Here is an 18444-nt window from a genome sequence, read left to right as displayed (position 1 = left end):
TATTTCAAATGATAAAAGAATTATTTCATTTATATCATTGGTATGGATTTGCATTATATCCATAATGATACATTTATTTGAATGTGATTTTGCAGCAAATAGGAATAAGATTTCAGGCATCATCATCCCACAGTTCTTCCAAGGACTTGTACGGACCATTTTGTGACACAAATTCTTCTCCATTATACATCCTATGTTGTGGAATTTGTCTTATTTTCTCTGATTCCTCTTCACTTAGTTCCCAATCAAATATTCCAAGGTTTAGTTTCATTCTCTCCTTATTGAAGCTTTTCACCACGGCGCTAAACCCTTGCTCATATATCCATCTTAGTGCTACCTGCATCACAATAATATTCACATTACCACTTAATAATTATATATATACAGGAAGCTACTCATGTCAGAAAAGTTCTACTATAAAAATGGCGAGAACAATAAATTTGAGTCTTACAACCAATCATGAATATTTGAACTTAAAAGTTAGTTATTAGTCATATGATATACTGCAAAGTTACACCAAAGACGTAGGTAATATTCCGAGAGATAGTTTAAGAGTGAGAGAGTGGAAGCACCTGAGCCACATTCTTGTGTCTTGAATGAGCTATTTCCTTAAGGATTGGGTTCTCCATTACTGCATTTGAACCCCAAACAGCTTTGTATGCTCCTAGTGGTGACCATCCACTCAAATGTATTCCTTTCTGCTTGCAAAACTCTCCAAGTTTCCCTTGCTGCCATGATGGGTTCAATTCCACCTAAAAACCAATAATTCAATGCTATTATCACCAACAAGTTCTACATGGCGTAAGGATATGTTTTTGTCACATGTCATAATCCGAACCTAATACTTTCGATATCAGAGATGATAATAATCATATTTTTTTATATTGGCAATGTGTCATTGTTAAACTTTCATACCTGATTGACAGCAGGAGGAATAGTAGCATTTTCTAAGAGTTGAGAGAGCTTTTTGATCCCAAAATTGCTGACACCAATAGACTTTGCTAATCCCAATCTATAACACTCTTCCATAGCTTCCCATGTTCCTTTTATGTCAAAAGGTACCAGATTCTCTGCTGTTATTTCACTCAGACTAAAAGATTCTTCATCTTTATGTTTCAATCTCACAGGCCAATGGATCAAATAGAGATCTACATACTCCAACCCTAGCTTCCTAAAAAGTTTATAGTCATGTTACAAAACAAGCAATCAAATGAAGAATAATTCAAAGAATAATGCAGGATGCACAAACACAACACCACATGGATATGTTGAGAGTAGAAAAATAATCATAAAATAATTGAAAGATATAGCAAAAGTATCTAAAAAGTATGGATCTATATATTTTTTTGTAGCAAGGGTAGAAATCATTTTTTGGATAAGCAACTAATCCTTTTAGAATCCGTGACTATCCCTCCCAATAAATATCGTTTATAATAATCGAATTCATAATATTTTGGTCTTTCTAGGGATATAGTGAGGCCCACTTTTCAAAATGCGGACCGCATCACGTGATGCGGTCGCAATATTATAGTTGCGTTAACTGCCGCAAATGCATCACAACACAATCGTAGTGTGACATCGAATTTGGGTCACATCAAGCTGCAACGTAACCACATCGATATCAAAAATATTTTTTTACCCACAAAATAATTCATACCGCAACGGCCGCAATCCGCGTCACAACAACCGACCGCAATCACATTAAATGCGACTACAATCACCACAGCCACAATTTAAAACATTGACGAGACCTTATACCACCAGATAACGTACAACAATGAGTTTTAAGTAATGGTTCTACATATATAGCTTATCGCGTAAGAGGAATATACTTACTGCAGTGTCTTTTTAAGAGCTGGAAGAACAAGGTGATGATGAGCATGAGAACACCATAGTTTTGAAGTGATGAATACTTCATCACGACTCTTTATAAGGCCAAGATCTAAAGCCTTTGCAACACCTTGACCCACAGCCTCTTCAGTTCCATAGGCAGCAGCAGTATCAAAGTGTCTGTAACCAACTTCAAAGCCATCAATGAAGATGGAACAGAGTTCTTCATTTGGTGGAAGAGGATTTGTTACAGTTCCTAGGCCTATCACTGGCATCTTTTGCCCTGAGTTTAGAATCACTTCTGGGATTTTCTTTGCTTCCATATTTTCTGCTCTAGTTTCGTTTCGTTTGTGTCTAATGGGTTGACTCAATTATGCATGAGTCATGTATAAATATGTATATATATATTAATATATATTAAATAAATAATTATCATTCAAGTTAATGAGTTGAATCCAACAGTTCACAAACTCTTAAATAGTTCATGAACTTTAATTAACTTAAATTTGAGTTCGACTCATTTCTAGCTCTCTAGTTTATAGGTTCAATTTTTTACTTCCCATTTAATTAATCCGTTTTACCTTTACGGATAAGTTTTCTAATTAATTGTATGAGTTTTGGGTTTGTGTATTAATTATGTAACGCTTGCTTTTATATTTTTTTTTTTATGTTTTGGATTTTTAATTATAAAATGAACAAATAGTCGACCTCTACATTATACTTTTTGAAAACAAAATCTTGAAGAGAGTGTTTCAAGCAAAAGCTCTTACATTCAAGAGGGCCACATGAAATGTACTAATATTTTTGGGAACTATAACAAATTTCATAAAATATAAATAGAAAAACAATAATTTAATCAATTACCATCATTTTCAAATTACCATGTCATGATTACAAATGAAAAAAATGGAAATTTTTAACTTTTCACAACTGTTTTCCTGTTTAGGAATAAAAATTCTTATTAATTATAGGAATTAGAGGATTGTGTATTAATTGCTAATATTGTACTTTTCAATTACTCTTGTTGTTTTTTTATTTCTTATAGGTATCCTTTTGTAAGTAATCGTATCCTGATTAAAAGAATCTAAAATGTATCAGTTGAACCCGTTAGTTGTTGTTTAATAATATAACAAATGAAATATGAGTCTCTATATTATAAATATGTAAACTGTTAGACAACAAGAACTTGTAACTTTTCGTATAACTTATAACTTGTAGTTTTTTGATTCAATTAATAATTAGAGTCTTTAAGTGAACAAAAAATAAATAGATCATGTATATTTTAAAATGAACTTGTAGTATTTGAAAACTAACTTTTATTTGAAGCAACTTTCCAAAAATGATAATAGTTTTCAACAATTAATTCATCAATTTTTTCCCTTAAAACTTTTACCACATTACATTAATTACCTCACAATGAACAATATTTTTGGAGTCTCAAGATGCATAATTGACACTTTACTAATTATAATAATATTTTCAATGATGAAAATTTATACCAATATTATATCTTATTTAAAAATTATTACCATGTTGGTTCCCAAAAATAAAAAATAAAATAAATCAATAAAAATTTGAATAAATTAGGAATCTTCTTTTATATCTTTAATTTTGTATCAATTTGATGAGAAATAATAATATAATATTATTAATTAATAACAGAAAAAGTAGGTAATAATAAAGTAGATTTGATAGTTTTTTAAGAGTATCATATAAATAATATCACTTCAAAATTCGAGTTGTGATTTTGTTATAAAAAATGAACCACATTTAATTTTTTTAAAGTCAACTTTCACCATGAAGTTTTAAAAATGTTGAAGATGCAAAGTTAGTCTACAAAATAGTTTTGTAGTCTCAAAATATATCGTTGATATTCTAAAAGTTTAGTATCATTTTCAATGATTAAATATGATAACAATTTTAATTTTTATTGAAAAAGTTGGCACATGAGCATAATATTGCAATACTCGTAAGTTTTGCTTGTGTTTCACTTCCCTGTTTCATTCATGCAAGTGATCAATCCTCCCATTAATTTTAAGTAAAGATGTGTTTGTGCGTGCCTTTGATATTGAAAAAAGTTTTACTTTGACATTCAAATATGAAAAGTGTGCTTCTAAAATATTGAATTTAAAATCCTAAAAAGTAGTGAAAACTTCTAAAATAGGCATAAAAATATTAAAAAAAGAGTTAGAATCTCCTCAAATGTGTTAAAGTTGTTAGTTGATTTCAGTTTGTTAGTTATAATATTGTTTTTGTTAATCGATTAACTAGTTAGTTTTTAGTAAGACATTGTATTATATAAAAGATGATTCCCTTATTTCTTGTACTCAATTCTATATATCAAATTTCAATTTTCTATGATTTTCTCTCATACTTCTTGATTCATCAAAAAGCTTTCTTTTCATAAATTTTCTCATTCTTTCTTTCTTGCTTTATCAATATTCATACATGACTCTACCATTTTAAGATGGTATCAGAACATAAATAAAGCTTGTAGCATTTAAAAACTAACTTTTCAAAAGTTATTTCAAGCAACTTTCCAAAAATCATAAGAGTTTCAACAATTCATTGGTAAATGTTATCCTTTAAAATTTTACCATATTACATTAATTACATAACAATTAAATACCTATTTATAATATTGTTTAATTATAAATAACTAAACGGATAAATAATTATAAAGTAATAATATTAAAAATAATTATTAATAATTATAAAGTTACTATTAAGTTTATCAAATTAAATTATTAAATAAATTAATAATAGTAAATTTACTAATAATTTTAACAAATTAATAATATTTATTTATATATATGTATTTAATTACTTTAATTAATAGATATAAACAAATAAATAATATAAATTATGTCATTTTTAGTTATTTGACAAATTTCAGCAAGCTCAATATCTTATTTTATCGAACAATTCTAGTTTATTAAATTAATTTCATAACTATAAACTTCTAACTAATTTCACATCTACAAATTAGTTTTGTCAAATTATTCCTATATTATAATTTCGAGTAAGGTATCTTAAAAGTGAAGTATTTGAAGTAAAATGCCTTAAATTATAAGTACTTTGTTTTAAATTTACTCTTGAATTATACTTTCAACTAGAGGGCCATGAATGATGGTACGTATTTCAGGGACACGTTCTTAATTTCTAGAGTATCATTTGACATGTACTAAGAATTTTGAAACTATGTAATTTTTTAAATATAAAATAGAAAACAATAATTTAATGTTATTGATAATTATTAATTATCATTATTTTCCACCTTCATTAATTAGGAAAAAAAATTATTTTTGGAACTTTTATAAAATTAAAAATGATTATTTTCCTCTTTAGGAATAATATTTCTAATTAATTATAGGACTTTTAGGATTGTTAGCAAGTTATTATCTTTTATATTTTTAAATTAATTTTTGGTTTTATTGGTTATATAATAAATGAAAAACCAACCACTATAAAGAGATTACTTCAAGGAAAATGCTGATATACTTGAATGTCACTTGTTATGTATTGAATTCTTACAAACTATGTAAATTTTCGTAAAGTGTAAAATATTAAAATACAAATTTAATAAGTAATTATAAATTTGAGAATATATTTGTTTACATCAAAGTTAAGTTATATTAGTTTCACTCAATCTCTTCCATTAATTTTCTTAAATTCAATGAAACAAATGAGTGATTGAAATAAATGATGAGAGAAAAATAAGAATTTTTGATAACTTTCAAGTTTCACTCATTCCATCCGTTGTATTTAAGAAAATCAATGAATGAGATTGAATGTAACTAGCCTAACTTAACTTGAGGTGTAAATGAATTTCCCCTCGTGTAATTTAATCACTTACCAATTTTTCCAAATTATGTATGTCAAAATTAAAAATAAAATTATTTTGGGAATTTTTAATAATTAATCATTTAAAAACAACAATTAATGTCATTATTTTCAATGATTATTTATATAATGAAAGTGACTTGATATATAAGTGATTGTGATCGTAAAATTTTCCAAATATTATTATTTATATAAAATATTATCTTTTATATTTTTATAAAATATTAACAAAAATATAAAGTATTTATTTAATGAAAATCAAAATACATTTAAATTTTACATTAAAAACTAGTTCATTAAACTGTGTGCGGGCTATTTAGTATTTAACATAACTACATGATTATGGACTCAAATTTAATATCTCCACTCAAACAAGAACAACTTCAAATAAATCGATATACGCACATGGTACCTAACAACTATGTATAACATAAATTATTATGTCATATTATTTTGTTTTATCTTATATCAGAATTAATACAAACTATTCCTTTATATAATGTGGCGCCAGTTTAATAAATTATTTAATAAGTATGATAACACATTTAGATAACAAAAAGAAAAAGTGTTGAGTTTTCTGTGTTGAAAAATAACATTAACTTGTAACAAATAATAAACATTATAAGAGTCAGTTATTTGCACTCATTAAATATATTCACAATTTCGGTGTATTTAACCTCAATCCAACATGTACAATTCATGGACTCTTTGTATCTCAACTAAGTCCATAAGACCAAAACAAAAGGATTGAACAACTTCACAGAATTGATCGAGGTTTAGAGTCTCCCTTATAAATGTGGTGCTTAGAGCAATTTTATTCGCCATATCTGTTAGTACAGCAAGAACAAGAGAGACACATCTATAATATTTTTGACCTATGACAATAACTAGATATCGTTGTCACATTCGGAAAAACCATTGTCTTACTCTTTAGAGAGAGTTTTGAGACAATGAGTATATGTTTGGGAAAGGTAAGGGAATGACACCACATTTTAGGTAAGGAATATGGTGTATTATTAAAGAATAAAATACTAACAAAACGTTGGTCTAATGGTATAAGGCTTCACTACTTATAAGTGACATTTGCTGGAAGAGGCAGTCCCAAATCCTGAAAGTGATTAGTTTATTACCTATTAGTAGTACTAAAAAATATTATAGAATAAAATAATAAATTAAACAATATATGTAATAGATAAATGTTTTTTAAAATTGATAGGGCAACACTTAAAAAAATCATGGTATAATGTATATAAAAGAAATTATACAAAACACTATTGTCTAATGTACTTCTTAAACAATGGTTTTACTATCGTGTAAATAAGTATAAAACATTAGCAAATACAACGACACCATAAAAATGGTGGCCTAATACAATATTTGATCATAGATTTAACAACATAGACAATAGAAATGTTACCGTAGGTTAGTGACAATCATTCAATATGTTGCCGCATGTGTTTTATCATACATTAATATGTCAACTCCGATTTTGATCATCCCATGTCATACAAATGTTATTAATATCGTACTGATTAGAATACTGATATAATGATATGATGATTCAGTCGGTGGTTCACTATTTAAATCGCGTACCGGTGAAGTTAGATATACTAATATTAATGTTGAAAAAACAATAAAAAACATAATAACTATTTTTATTTATACCACTTGTTAAAAAGTATATAGTAGACCATGTTTTATATGTATAAAAAATATAGTAGTTATGCGTTTGATCCTCCATGCCAACATTTTAGTAAAAATAAATTATTTTTATTAAAAAATAATTTTAAATGAAATCAGTTGGTATAACCGGTAAGATTTAATTGAAAAAACCAGTCAATATAACCATTTGTTACCAATTTTGACTGACATAATTATATGACGGATATAAATATTGTACCATACATATATTAAGACCAATTCGCCGATTTACCAGTTTGAAATTTGGAATGATCTGCACAAACCGAATTTGACAACCGTGTGTCATACAAAAAAGACAAAATGGTTACGAATTGTTTGGCAAACTAAATATGTCTTCATAGAATAATAAATTACAGTTTTTAAATTGCATTTCACAATTACATTGCTGGTGCAATATGGTGGTTTTAAAATTTTCCATAACCACATCGTAATCACAAAGTGTTTTAATATATTTATCACTATATGTTTATTAATAAATAATAACTGATGGGTTTTGGATTTGAAAAAGTTCAAAACATTTTAATATCATTATTTATTTAGTTTTTTTTTTTGTATTATCAAGGTATCCCCTCACCTTTTAGGTAAGAAACTAATCATTTTCAAGGCTTGTGGCTGCATCTCCTAATAAATGTCGCTCCCAAGAATCGAATAATTAATCTTTTAGTAATCTTGGGGATGCCCCACTATATCCTCAGAATGACAAAAAAATAATAATTATATTCCTGCGTATGACACTTTTTAGAAGTGACAACTACGAACCCCGAAATGCATTAGTTCATTATTCATAGGTGATGAAATATAGCTAGTAGTATGAAAAAACCTTAAACTAGATCGGGTAAGTTGAAATGGCACATTTTTATTCCCCTTCATAACGTTTGAATCATGAGTATGGAATACCTTCTCCTAAAGAAGTCGTCTCACTATAATATAGATTTCTAACTCGAATAAAATTGTCTCATATGGAATTATTTGCGCTAGAAGGAAAAAGAAGACAAAATAAGCTAGGTGGGTCATTTGATTGTTTTTTTGGGTATATATTTCATTGTTGATTAAGTTTTTCCCCATAAATTAATCAATGTTGTTCTAATACATTGTAATATATTTCATATAGTATAATGCTGCCCAGCCTGATAAACTAATGGTCACAGGAAAACAATAAATTACTCTCCGTGATCAATTTATTGTCTTGTTGATACAATCCACTTTTGTTTTCTTCTTTCCTAAATATCAATAATTAAAGGACTCTTCATTTTTCAACGAAAGACTATAGGCATGAATATATAATTAATCTAAAAAACAAAACAAGTTTGGTGGGTCATTTATGTTAATTAATTAAGTTTCGTCCATAAACTAATGCCTATCTTTAATATAGCTACAATTATTTCATGTACTCCTAAGGCTGGTCAGCATGATAAATTAACTAAGCTTTTATGTTCTTGAGAAGCTTTTAAGATAGCTAACTTTTGCTTTATATGAAACTTATTTAGAGTATCTTGTAAATGAAGTATGAAAATAGTGATATATTAAGTATTAAGTTCATTTTTGGTCCGAATAAATTCAAGATTCTTGTAGTACTCATCTCTCTTTAATTTGGGGTATCCAAATTCAGATTCAGATACAGATAAAGATAAAGAATATGATATAATAACTTTTATTACTAAAGTTTTTTGGTGGATTATTTTATTCATTCATGTCCTTTTTATTTCTTGGAAGTGGAGATTTGATAACTAATTTGTTCTCGTTGCAACAAACTTGACCATGAACCATTTTGATTTTTCTTTCTAAAGATAGTTGGTATCTATTTAAATTGACATGGTCCAATTTATGTAATTTTGTAGGATTGTAAGATTTTTATGTGCATACTATACGTAGTTATATATATTACTTTTAGGTGAATATATTTAACCATGTATTTATTTGATCATAAAACTTTGTAAGTTTTAAATATAGTTTATGAGTTCATATATATTTTTCATATTATATTTAGATTATGATTTGATCCATTGTTTTGAAATAAGTAGTGAATTAAATTTGCTACAATGAGTCATAAAATGTTGTGATGCAACAATCCACAGGTTTAGGACTATGGGTATAAGTTTGAGTCTTTCACCCATTCAACCAACTTGAATACCATCACTAAAACTTATACTAATACATTAAAAATGTGTATAAGAGAAAAAATGATTCATAAATAACAGCTATAGTGATGAATAAATTCGAAAGTATATGTTGAAGTCTTCTACTCAAATTTCTTCCAATTACCATCACTAAACCTCTACTGATAAGATAAAACTTCATATATAAAAACTTTATATGTTTTTGTATTATAGTATGATTATGTATTGTTTACCAACATCTTTTAAACATTACTAAAGGTCAAATTTCTTTTAGTGAGACCCATAGTTTCTCAAATGATCCATACCTTTAAAAGCATCCTATCATACTACTCAAGTATGAAAGACCGGATCATCTTATTAGTTTCTTAGTAACCATGTAAGAAAGAAAAGAAGGAAATTGAAAGAGCAAAAATAGAAGAAAATATTGAACTTTCATTATTGGAATTGAATTATGCATAAAGATAAATTGCAAAGAATTTATACAAAGGAAAATTGATAGTTGCTTGAAACTCAAGCTAGCATTAAAGTAAAACTAGTCCTAACTATCATAACTGAAAACTATTTAAGAATGTTAACACATGTCTCCTGACCTTGTTCATGATGTGCATGCAATGATGATTAAGAATATAAAGCTGATAAAGTTGGTGTTAGTATTATTCAACTCACACTTGTTAAATTAACTATTCATTGAATTTTATAATGAATGGGAGGATGATGCATTTAATATTCTCAAACACATGCAACTTACATAAGAGTATGTACTTTGTAATCATCTTCCCAAGTGTTCACGATTCCGAATCCACATACTTTCTCCTACACTGATTACAATATTAAGCTCTTATTTTTATTCTATTATTACTAATTTAATAATTAATACTTAATAATTATTACTCAATTTGTTAAGCTAACAAGCATGTAAAGAATATATGACTTAATTGTTTTTAGTATAATGTAAAGAATTTCATTTCTGTATGTTAGAAAAGCTTTATTAATAGAAAAAAATCACTTTGATGATCTATAAATTTTAAAAGGGGTTAATTTAGGCATATATGTTTTTTTTGTCTTTAATTTCATTTTGATGTATTGTTTTGTTACCACAATTTAAAACAACACTATATTCAATAATTGTCAAAGTTTGATTTATATGATTAAAAAATTTCACCCAAAATTCTTTTTAAGTGTAATGTTGGAAAGATAAGAAGAGTCTTACAAAAAATAGAAAGCTTACGTGAGTATTAAGGAGCTTGGCCTTTATTTTGATGCATGCAGAGAAAAGTTACTGTGTGATGAAATTATGACTGAGTTTTCTAGCTTTGTGATTCGGTCTCACTCTCTATGTCTTTCTTTTTGAATGTTTATTAAGGATTGCTGGAAGGGCTATTACAGACAACTATTGCTGAAGATTACGGTTGGAAGCAAGAGAAGGAGCCCATAGAGAGAAAAAAAGCTGCTGAAAAAAAAAGCTGAAAGTTTAAAAGCAGGTTAAAGGAAAGCTGAGTAGAAAAACCAAAAGAAATAAAAACAGCTTTTATATTTTTCTTCTTCTCTTCTCTTTGTCCTAGGCCCTTACCTTCTACCTATATCATAATCTTCTCGCTTTCTCTTCATCTCAATAATCTCTTTCTTTTGCTTAGATTCCATCACAAAGATAGAAACATAGACTTGTTCCTTCACTTCTTAGGTTATTATCAATTATCATACAAGATATACATTAACACTTTCTATAGACTACTACCATGTTTGCCAATAACTTATCTACCTTATCACTTCCCATTTCTGATCCTTCTTTCTCATGCCTTGAGAATGGCACCTCCATCAATAAAAGGAAGAGAAGACCAACAGGAACACCAGGTGATGAACAATTATAATTAAGAAAAAAACTTGTATGAAGACGTATCCAATTATTATTTTTATCATCAAAGTAAGAAGGGGGTACCATTACAAAGGGTATTCCAAGTTTTTGAATATAATGATGTCTATATAATATATAGTTTATTTAATTCAAATATTAAATGATACATATACTATTTTGATATATGGGTAATGATATTTTTGGTGCACATACAGATCCAGATGCAGAAGTGGTGTCACTTTCACCAAAATCCTTATTAGAATCAGATAGTTATGTGTGTGAGATCTGCAACAAAGGATTCCAAAGGGACCAAAACCTTCAGATGCATAGGAGGAGACACAAGGTGCCATGGAAGCTATTGAAGAGAGAGACATCAATGGTGAAAAAGAGAGTGTTTGTGTGTCCTGAATCTAGTTGCTTGCACCATGATCCATGTCATGCACTTGGAGATCTTGTTGGGATAAAGAAACATTTTAGAAGGAAACATAGTAATCATAAGCAATGGGTTTGTGAGAGATGCACTAAAGGCTATGCAGTGCAATCTGATTACAAAGCTCATCTTAAAACTTGTGGCACTAGAGGACATTCTTGTGACTGTGGTCGTGTCTTCTCAAGGTTTGTTTTTTCATCTCTCATATCATAGAGTTATTATATATCAACATTTTTGTTACTAAAGTTCTCCATTCACAAAATAGTCTAACATAAGTTGGGAACTTTGATAATAAATATCTGAAATTTGAGATAGATTTGTATGAAAATTTGGGTTGCTTGATGAATGATGATGGGGTTTTCATAAATTTTCACTCTATTTCATGTGCTACAATTTTTTGTTTATTCTATTTTAATAGCCTATGATTTATATCAATTGATCAAAACCTCCTAGCTCTTTTGTTTTAGTCAAAAAATATTTCTCGAATGGGATATAAAGTACAAAATGGGGAGGAAAACCAAAGGGAGATAATTTATTTCCAGATTTTTCAATATTTTTACAGACCTTGATTATGTAATTAATGTATGAGTTACCTTGTTGTTCTTTTTATATTTTTAAAAGAAATATTTCAGCTCCAATTTTTTCCTCTAAATCGTTTATGTCTTTAATGATTTTTTTGTTTTATTTTAATTTACAAAAAAGTGTTTGTCATACAAACAATTTACCTTTTCTTTAAATTAACCAAAACCATGTGTGAGAGAAATGATTTCATTTTTTTACATTGGATCAAGATTTGATATAAAAAGTGTTTGTCATACAAACAATTTACTTTTTCTTTAAATTTACCAAAACCATGTGTGAGTGAAATGATTTCATTTTTTTTACATGATCAAGATTTGATATAAAAGGCTTATTTGTATTTACTCTGCTCTTTTATAAGTGTTGTCATATATTGTTTTGCACAAACTAAGTCAATGGCTTTTTAATTTTAACAAAATTATTATTATTTTTTCTATTATACAATTTTCAATTTTTATTTTATCATTTTGCTCTATTACAAAAGCAAGTTTTGTATAAAAGAATAAAAAAACCATGAAAGAAACCCACCATTTACAAACTGTTACAGTATCAACCTAATATTTTAAAAAGGTAAACTAAAATAATAAATAAAAAGACAAAATACACTATAAAAATTTCCCTCCAAAACCTTCTCTTTTGTGTGATACTGTGTTTGAGTGATGATTACTTCCATTGACATCGTGTTTCTTCAAGGAGCACTAAATAATATATATCTCATAATGATGACATAAATTCTTGACTTCTTTTTTTCATTTTAATAAATTATTTTAGTGGAAATTGGAACCTCTCTTCTCTCCCACCATTTAGAAAACCATTGGATACTTTTTAAGACACCTTTTATAACCACTTTGTCTTTGTCTCCCCTATCTAAATTCTAACTCTATGCCATGCCACATGCAAGGATAATGCACCCTTTTGAATGCTTCAAATTTCAACATTGTTAATTCTAAGGAAGTAATGATCAAGGATCTTTCTTAATTTCTCATCTTCCATGTGTAGGGTGGAGAGCTTTATTGAACACCAAGAAGCTTGTAACATGGGTATGCTAAGGACAGAACCTCATCATCAACAATTACAACTACACCAACAACAACCTATGTGTTTGTCTAGAACAGCTTCAAGCCCTAGCCCATCAAATGAAACCAATTTCAGAACATGCCCTAATTTGCCAAAACCAACAACAGATCCCTCATTCTTCAATATGAACCCTACTTCTTCCACTATTGCCACCAATACTGAAACATCATTATCCAGGAAAAACAATAAACTCTACCCCAACTTGGATCTTCAACTCTCCACCAACACAAACACAAACACATCAAACACTTATACCATTGTTGTTGTGGCTGCATCACTAACACCTAATAAGAAAGAAGATCATCATCAAAAGCAGTCTACACGGTTGCAGCTATCAATTGGTTCATCTCATAACAATGAGAAAAATGACCAACCAAATAGGAACAACAACATTATTAATGAGAAAGAAGGCATGGCTTTGTTGAGGGTAGCAATGGCTGAGAAAGTTTATGCTGAGGAAGCAAGGAAGCAAGCAAAGAAGCAGATAGAAGTTGCAGAACAAGAGTTCACAAGTGCTAAGAGGATTAGACAACAAGCAGAAGTGGAAGTTGAGAAAGCCTATGCTTTGAAAGAACATTCAATGAAGCAGATAAACTCCACCATGCTTCAAATCACTTGCCATGCTTGCAAGCAAAGTTTCAAGGTGCTGGGCACAGCCATATAGGGTGAGGAAGTTCACTTAGCCATTGATGGTGTCCCTATTGCATAGAAGCAAATGTTGGACCAAATGTTTAATGAAAAATTTATTTATCAACAATTATTTAATTAATATAATATTACATCACTTAATTAACGGTAATAATATTGAGCGTATATATATATATTTGGGGTTGGGATACCTATGATCATGAATATCTTATTATCAGATTGATTTAATAGTAAGTTTCAAAATCTTCTAACTCAATTACCTAAGAGATCATAAATACAGATCTAAACTCGACTAGTTATATGTATTACTTACAGAATCTAATATCATTATCACCCTAAAATTTTAATCATCTTGCATCACTATTATTATGTTTATGAAATGAAGTTAAAAGAAAACTATAAAATGTTTTAAAACTATTTATAAAAATAAACATATTCAAAGAATAAAACATAGAAAAATAAAAATATTTAATAAATTTTCTTTAAAAATGAACTCCTTAACCTTATTACTATAGGCTATGTCTGGGTCATACTTGAAGCACGTGCCATGTTAACAAAATATTGATATTCATATATGTGTAAATTTTTTATACAATCATAAATCATCTATAATTAATTGACATATAATAATTAAATATAAATATTGAAATATTTATATTTATACTATATATAAAGCCAAAACTTGAATAATTTTCATTTCCTATATTGCCTTAACATTATTTTATTTTTACAAAAAAACTATATAATCATAAGCAACTACCACTAATACATTAATTAACCACATATCTGACCTTAAATTAAACATTAGTATAAACACACACAAAAATATAATATATAAAAATTAAATGTGTAATATCACATAATATTCATCGGCAAACACAAAATACTTGTACACACTAGTAATAATAGTGCCTAAAACTCGAGAAGTTGATACATTTTTTTTTTCATTCTAAAGTTATGGGAAAGTTTAAACTGTAGAGCACTAGAGCAGTAGCGGAATGGGGCCTCACCATTCAAAATTTAAACATACCTAAACCATATAAAATATTATTTAGTAATATCACAATATTAGGAAACTCATAAATGCATTTATTTAATTAGATTTTAAGATGGCGTGCAAACATTTTTGTTCCATTGCTCTCTTCACTTTCCATTCTTAGACGCCTAGAACCCTAACAGGTACTGCACTCTCTTCTTTTGCTCAAACATTCAATGGCCCTCTTTTCCTTTCTTCAAATTTTGAATTGGGTACATACCCAAATCAATTTTTCTTCATTTTGATCTTAGATTTCTTTGATACGTTTTTTGCTCAAAGATTTGATTTTTTTGCTATTTTTTCGTAGCAAATGTATCTTAGATCAACACCCAGAAGCTGAAATCTTTGGGGTTTGAGGTTTTGCATGTATACATTTACTGGGTTTTGTGTAATTTATCCTGTTAAGTCCTTTTTAAGATTTGACTGTATTTGAGCTGAAATAAATGGTTGGTTGTTTTGGTAACCAAATTGTATTCTATTGTGTTTTATTTCTATTTTCATATGTAAATTTATTGTGTTTTCAATTGTGTTGCCTTGTTAGGAGAATGCAATGGCTTGGATAATTTGTGAGGATAATTAACAAAGTGTACTAGTGCATTAGTGTACTGCAACTTGTTCATCATTTGCTGTTGTGATGGATGGGGATAATGGTCTTAACATACGTAATTGGGGTTACTACGAACCTGCCACATCGTTTAAGAGCCATTTGGGACTCCAGCTAATGTCATCAATGCCAGAGAAACCTATGCTTGGAACGCGCAATGCTGCGGTTTTATCCGGTAATCATGGTGGATTTCACCATAGGGATATTGGGATGCCCCATGCTGCATACCCGATGGATTACATGAGGGATGTTTGGATTAGTAGTCAGAGAGAGAAGTATATGAATATGATACCGACCAACCTGACTTATGGTGGTATTCCAGAGACATCTTCAGCACATCATATGCAGATGATTCAACCACCGAAGGATCAGAAGGAAGAAAGAGCTATTGAAGAAGAGCCTGTTGTTGAGAAGGTGAGCGGCACTGGTAAGAAAAGGCAGAGCAAGGTTCCCAAATCTCCCAAGGCAAAGAAGCCCAAGAGGGGGCCTCGTGTGCCTAAGGATGAACGTGCTCCTTCAGTTCAACGGGCAAGGGTTCCGAAGAAATCTGTTGAAATTGTAATAAACGGGATCGATATGGATATTTCCAGTATCCCAATTCCCGTTTGTTCATGCACTGGGACACCTCAACAATGTTATAGATGGGGCTCTGGTGGGTGGCAGTCTGCATGTTGCACAACAGGCATGTCAATGTATCCTTTGCCTATGAGTACCAAGCGACGTGGAGCTAGAATTGCTGGTAGAAAAATGAGTATAGGAGCATTTAAGAAAGTTCTAGAGAAGCTTGCAGCGGAGGGTTATAACTTTTCTAATCCAATTGATTTGAGGACTTATTGGGCAAAACATGGCACCAATAAGTTTGTCACTATCAGGTAGATTTACTTTATGGTACAACTCGCCTCTTATGCCGTTCAGCCTGTTTGTCATGTATATATGTGTATTTGGCCTAAGGCAGAGGCTTCTTAGTTGGTTTGTAGGACAATAATTTTCGGTGTCATGTGACGTTTCCTTTTTCCTTTTCTCTTCTGACTCTTTCTATGCAGTTCTGTTAACTTCTTTGGATTTAGTACATCGGAATTCAATCATTTGGTCCTGATAGTGGACAATCATATGAGATCTTGTTTTATTAATATTTTGTAGTAAATTTTATCTGCCCATAAATCTTGTGATTGAATGTTCTATTTTTTACCTTATTGGGATGAATTATCTCCACCTAAACATGCGAGTTAAGTTGTTTTTTTTCTCTTTTTTGTTGGAATATGTGAGCTCAATTGTGGAGCAGTATACTCCGGTCTCTGGTATAAATCTCAATTTTTTTAGTTTTATGCCTACTGTTCATGACCTGTAAAAACTGGACTGGAAAGTACTGCACACTGTTAAATTGCAATGGGTTTCTAGATGATTCCTTTGCAGTAATGGTTCCACAATGAGAGCAAACCCACTGTTGTAGACAATTGCAGAACATGCAGCTGTAATTGCAATCGCGATGCGTTTGTAGAGACTGCAAAATCCACAATATTGATGCCGCAATTGCAGTTGTGGACCTCAATTTAGAACATTGATCTTGTTTAAGAAGGAAATGCTAGATTTTAGTACTTTCATTCCGGAAATGAACAAGAGTACTCTGGTTCCACACATCCTTCTAGTGTTTTTAACCAGAATGGAAAAAGAGCTTTTAGTGCTTTCATTCTGGAAATGAAAAAGAGTACTCTGTTTCCAAGCATTCTTACTTGAACATCTTTGGCTAAATCCCTTCCACATTTGAAGGCATGTACCAAAGTTTGTTTCCTATGAAATGAAAACTGAACCCTGGTTTGTGTGTTAATTCTAAGGATTAGTTTGGGAGTTGGATTTTGGAGGGAAAGTGAAGGGAAGGCATGAGAGCCATGAAATATACTTGTGAGATGACTCCCAAGCTTTTTTTTTTTTTCCTTTCTTTCCTTCCAAAATCCAACTCTCAAACAAAACCTAAGGATTTTTTATTGCGAGTTGATTATTGGAAGACAATTAAGAGAATAGAATGTTTTGGAGATATAAAATACAATTGTGAGATGACTCTCATGTTCTCAATTTCCCTCATAAGTTCTAACATTATTGATAGCACTGTCTATACTTAAAATTAAAAGTTTACACTAAACCTTGACATTTTCTCCTACATTTTCTCCTAGGGGAAAGAAAATGTGAAATAACAAGATTTAACATTTATGTTTCTCTCTTCTCATTTCACGTACTCTTTGGACCACGTTGTCTAATACTCCTTCCTTTCATGCAATATATTGCCAAGAAAAGTATATTAAGAATTATGCATTTTTCCATATCTAGAAATAAAAACAATAAAATAACCCCTAGGCATTTTTATTTCCAAATATTCTAACCAAATGGCATTTCATATAGGCATAATATCAACGGATCCTCACGGACACTGATGTTTTCAAACAACCCTCTAGAAATCTGATCACAGAAAAAAAATATTTTGGTTCACTTCAATGCAAAATCACAAATGGGTAAAGTAGAACTGATAAAAATTTGTTCGACAATTAGAAACCTTCAACTACTATTATTACGAGATATGAGAAGAGTGAAAAGATAAAAGTGAGATATTAGTCTTAGACCAAAATATTAAGGTAAAAATATTTTTAATTATAAATTTTTTCACTCTATCCATTATAAGACTCAACACTGAAATAAATTCAACAATTGTTTCGTGAAGCGTAAGTATCATATGTT

General features: G+C 29.5%; 3 protein-coding genes across 4 annotated transcripts; 2 read left to right on the top strand and 1 right to left on the bottom strand.

Moving 5' to 3' along the window:
* On the bottom strand, positions 26 to 2177 carry LOC109342532 (methylecgonone reductase-like). Its single transcript, XM_019580506.1, has 4 exons — positions 1837 to 2177; positions 916 to 1171; positions 573 to 752; positions 26 to 337 (listed from the first exon to the last, which is right to left on the bottom strand). The coding sequence occupies exons 1-4, from the start codon at positions 2151 to 2153 to the stop codon at positions 113 to 115; spliced, it is 978 nt and encodes a 325-aa protein (XP_019436051.1). The 5' UTR covers positions 2154 to 2177; the 3' UTR covers positions 26 to 112.
* On the top strand, positions 11228 to 14093 carry LOC109342261 (protein SHOOT GRAVITROPISM 5-like). Its single transcript, XM_019580281.1, has 3 exons — positions 11228 to 11342; positions 11559 to 11958; positions 13352 to 14093. The coding sequence occupies exons 1-3, from the start codon at positions 11228 to 11230 to the stop codon at positions 14091 to 14093; spliced, it is 1257 nt and encodes a 418-aa protein (XP_019435826.1).
* Positions 15154 to 16859, top strand: LOC109343082 (protein BASIC PENTACYSTEINE2-like). Of its 2 annotated transcripts, none has more exons than XM_019581216.1 (2): positions 15154 to 15256; positions 15655 to 16859. In XM_019581216.1, exon 2 carries the CDS (start codon positions 15748 to 15750, stop codon positions 16591 to 16593), a length of 846 nt encoding a protein of 281 aa, XP_019436761.1. In that variant the 5' UTR covers positions 15154 to 15256; positions 15655 to 15747; the 3' UTR covers positions 16594 to 16859. The 2 variants fall into 2 exon arrangements, with proteins under 2 accessions (XP_019436761.1, XP_019436763.1); XM_019581218.1 differs by lacking the exon at positions 15154 to 15256 and adding an exon at positions 15442 to 15463.

The sequence above is a fragment of the Lupinus angustifolius genome, chromosome LG03 (genome assembly GCF_001865875.1).
Source record: "Lupinus angustifolius cultivar Tanjil chromosome LG03, LupAngTanjil_v1.0, whole genome shotgun sequence".
Lineage (NCBI taxonomy): Eukaryota > Viridiplantae > Streptophyta > Magnoliopsida > Fabales > Fabaceae > Lupinus > Lupinus angustifolius.
This window is presented reverse-complemented; position numbering and strand designations above follow the sequence as displayed.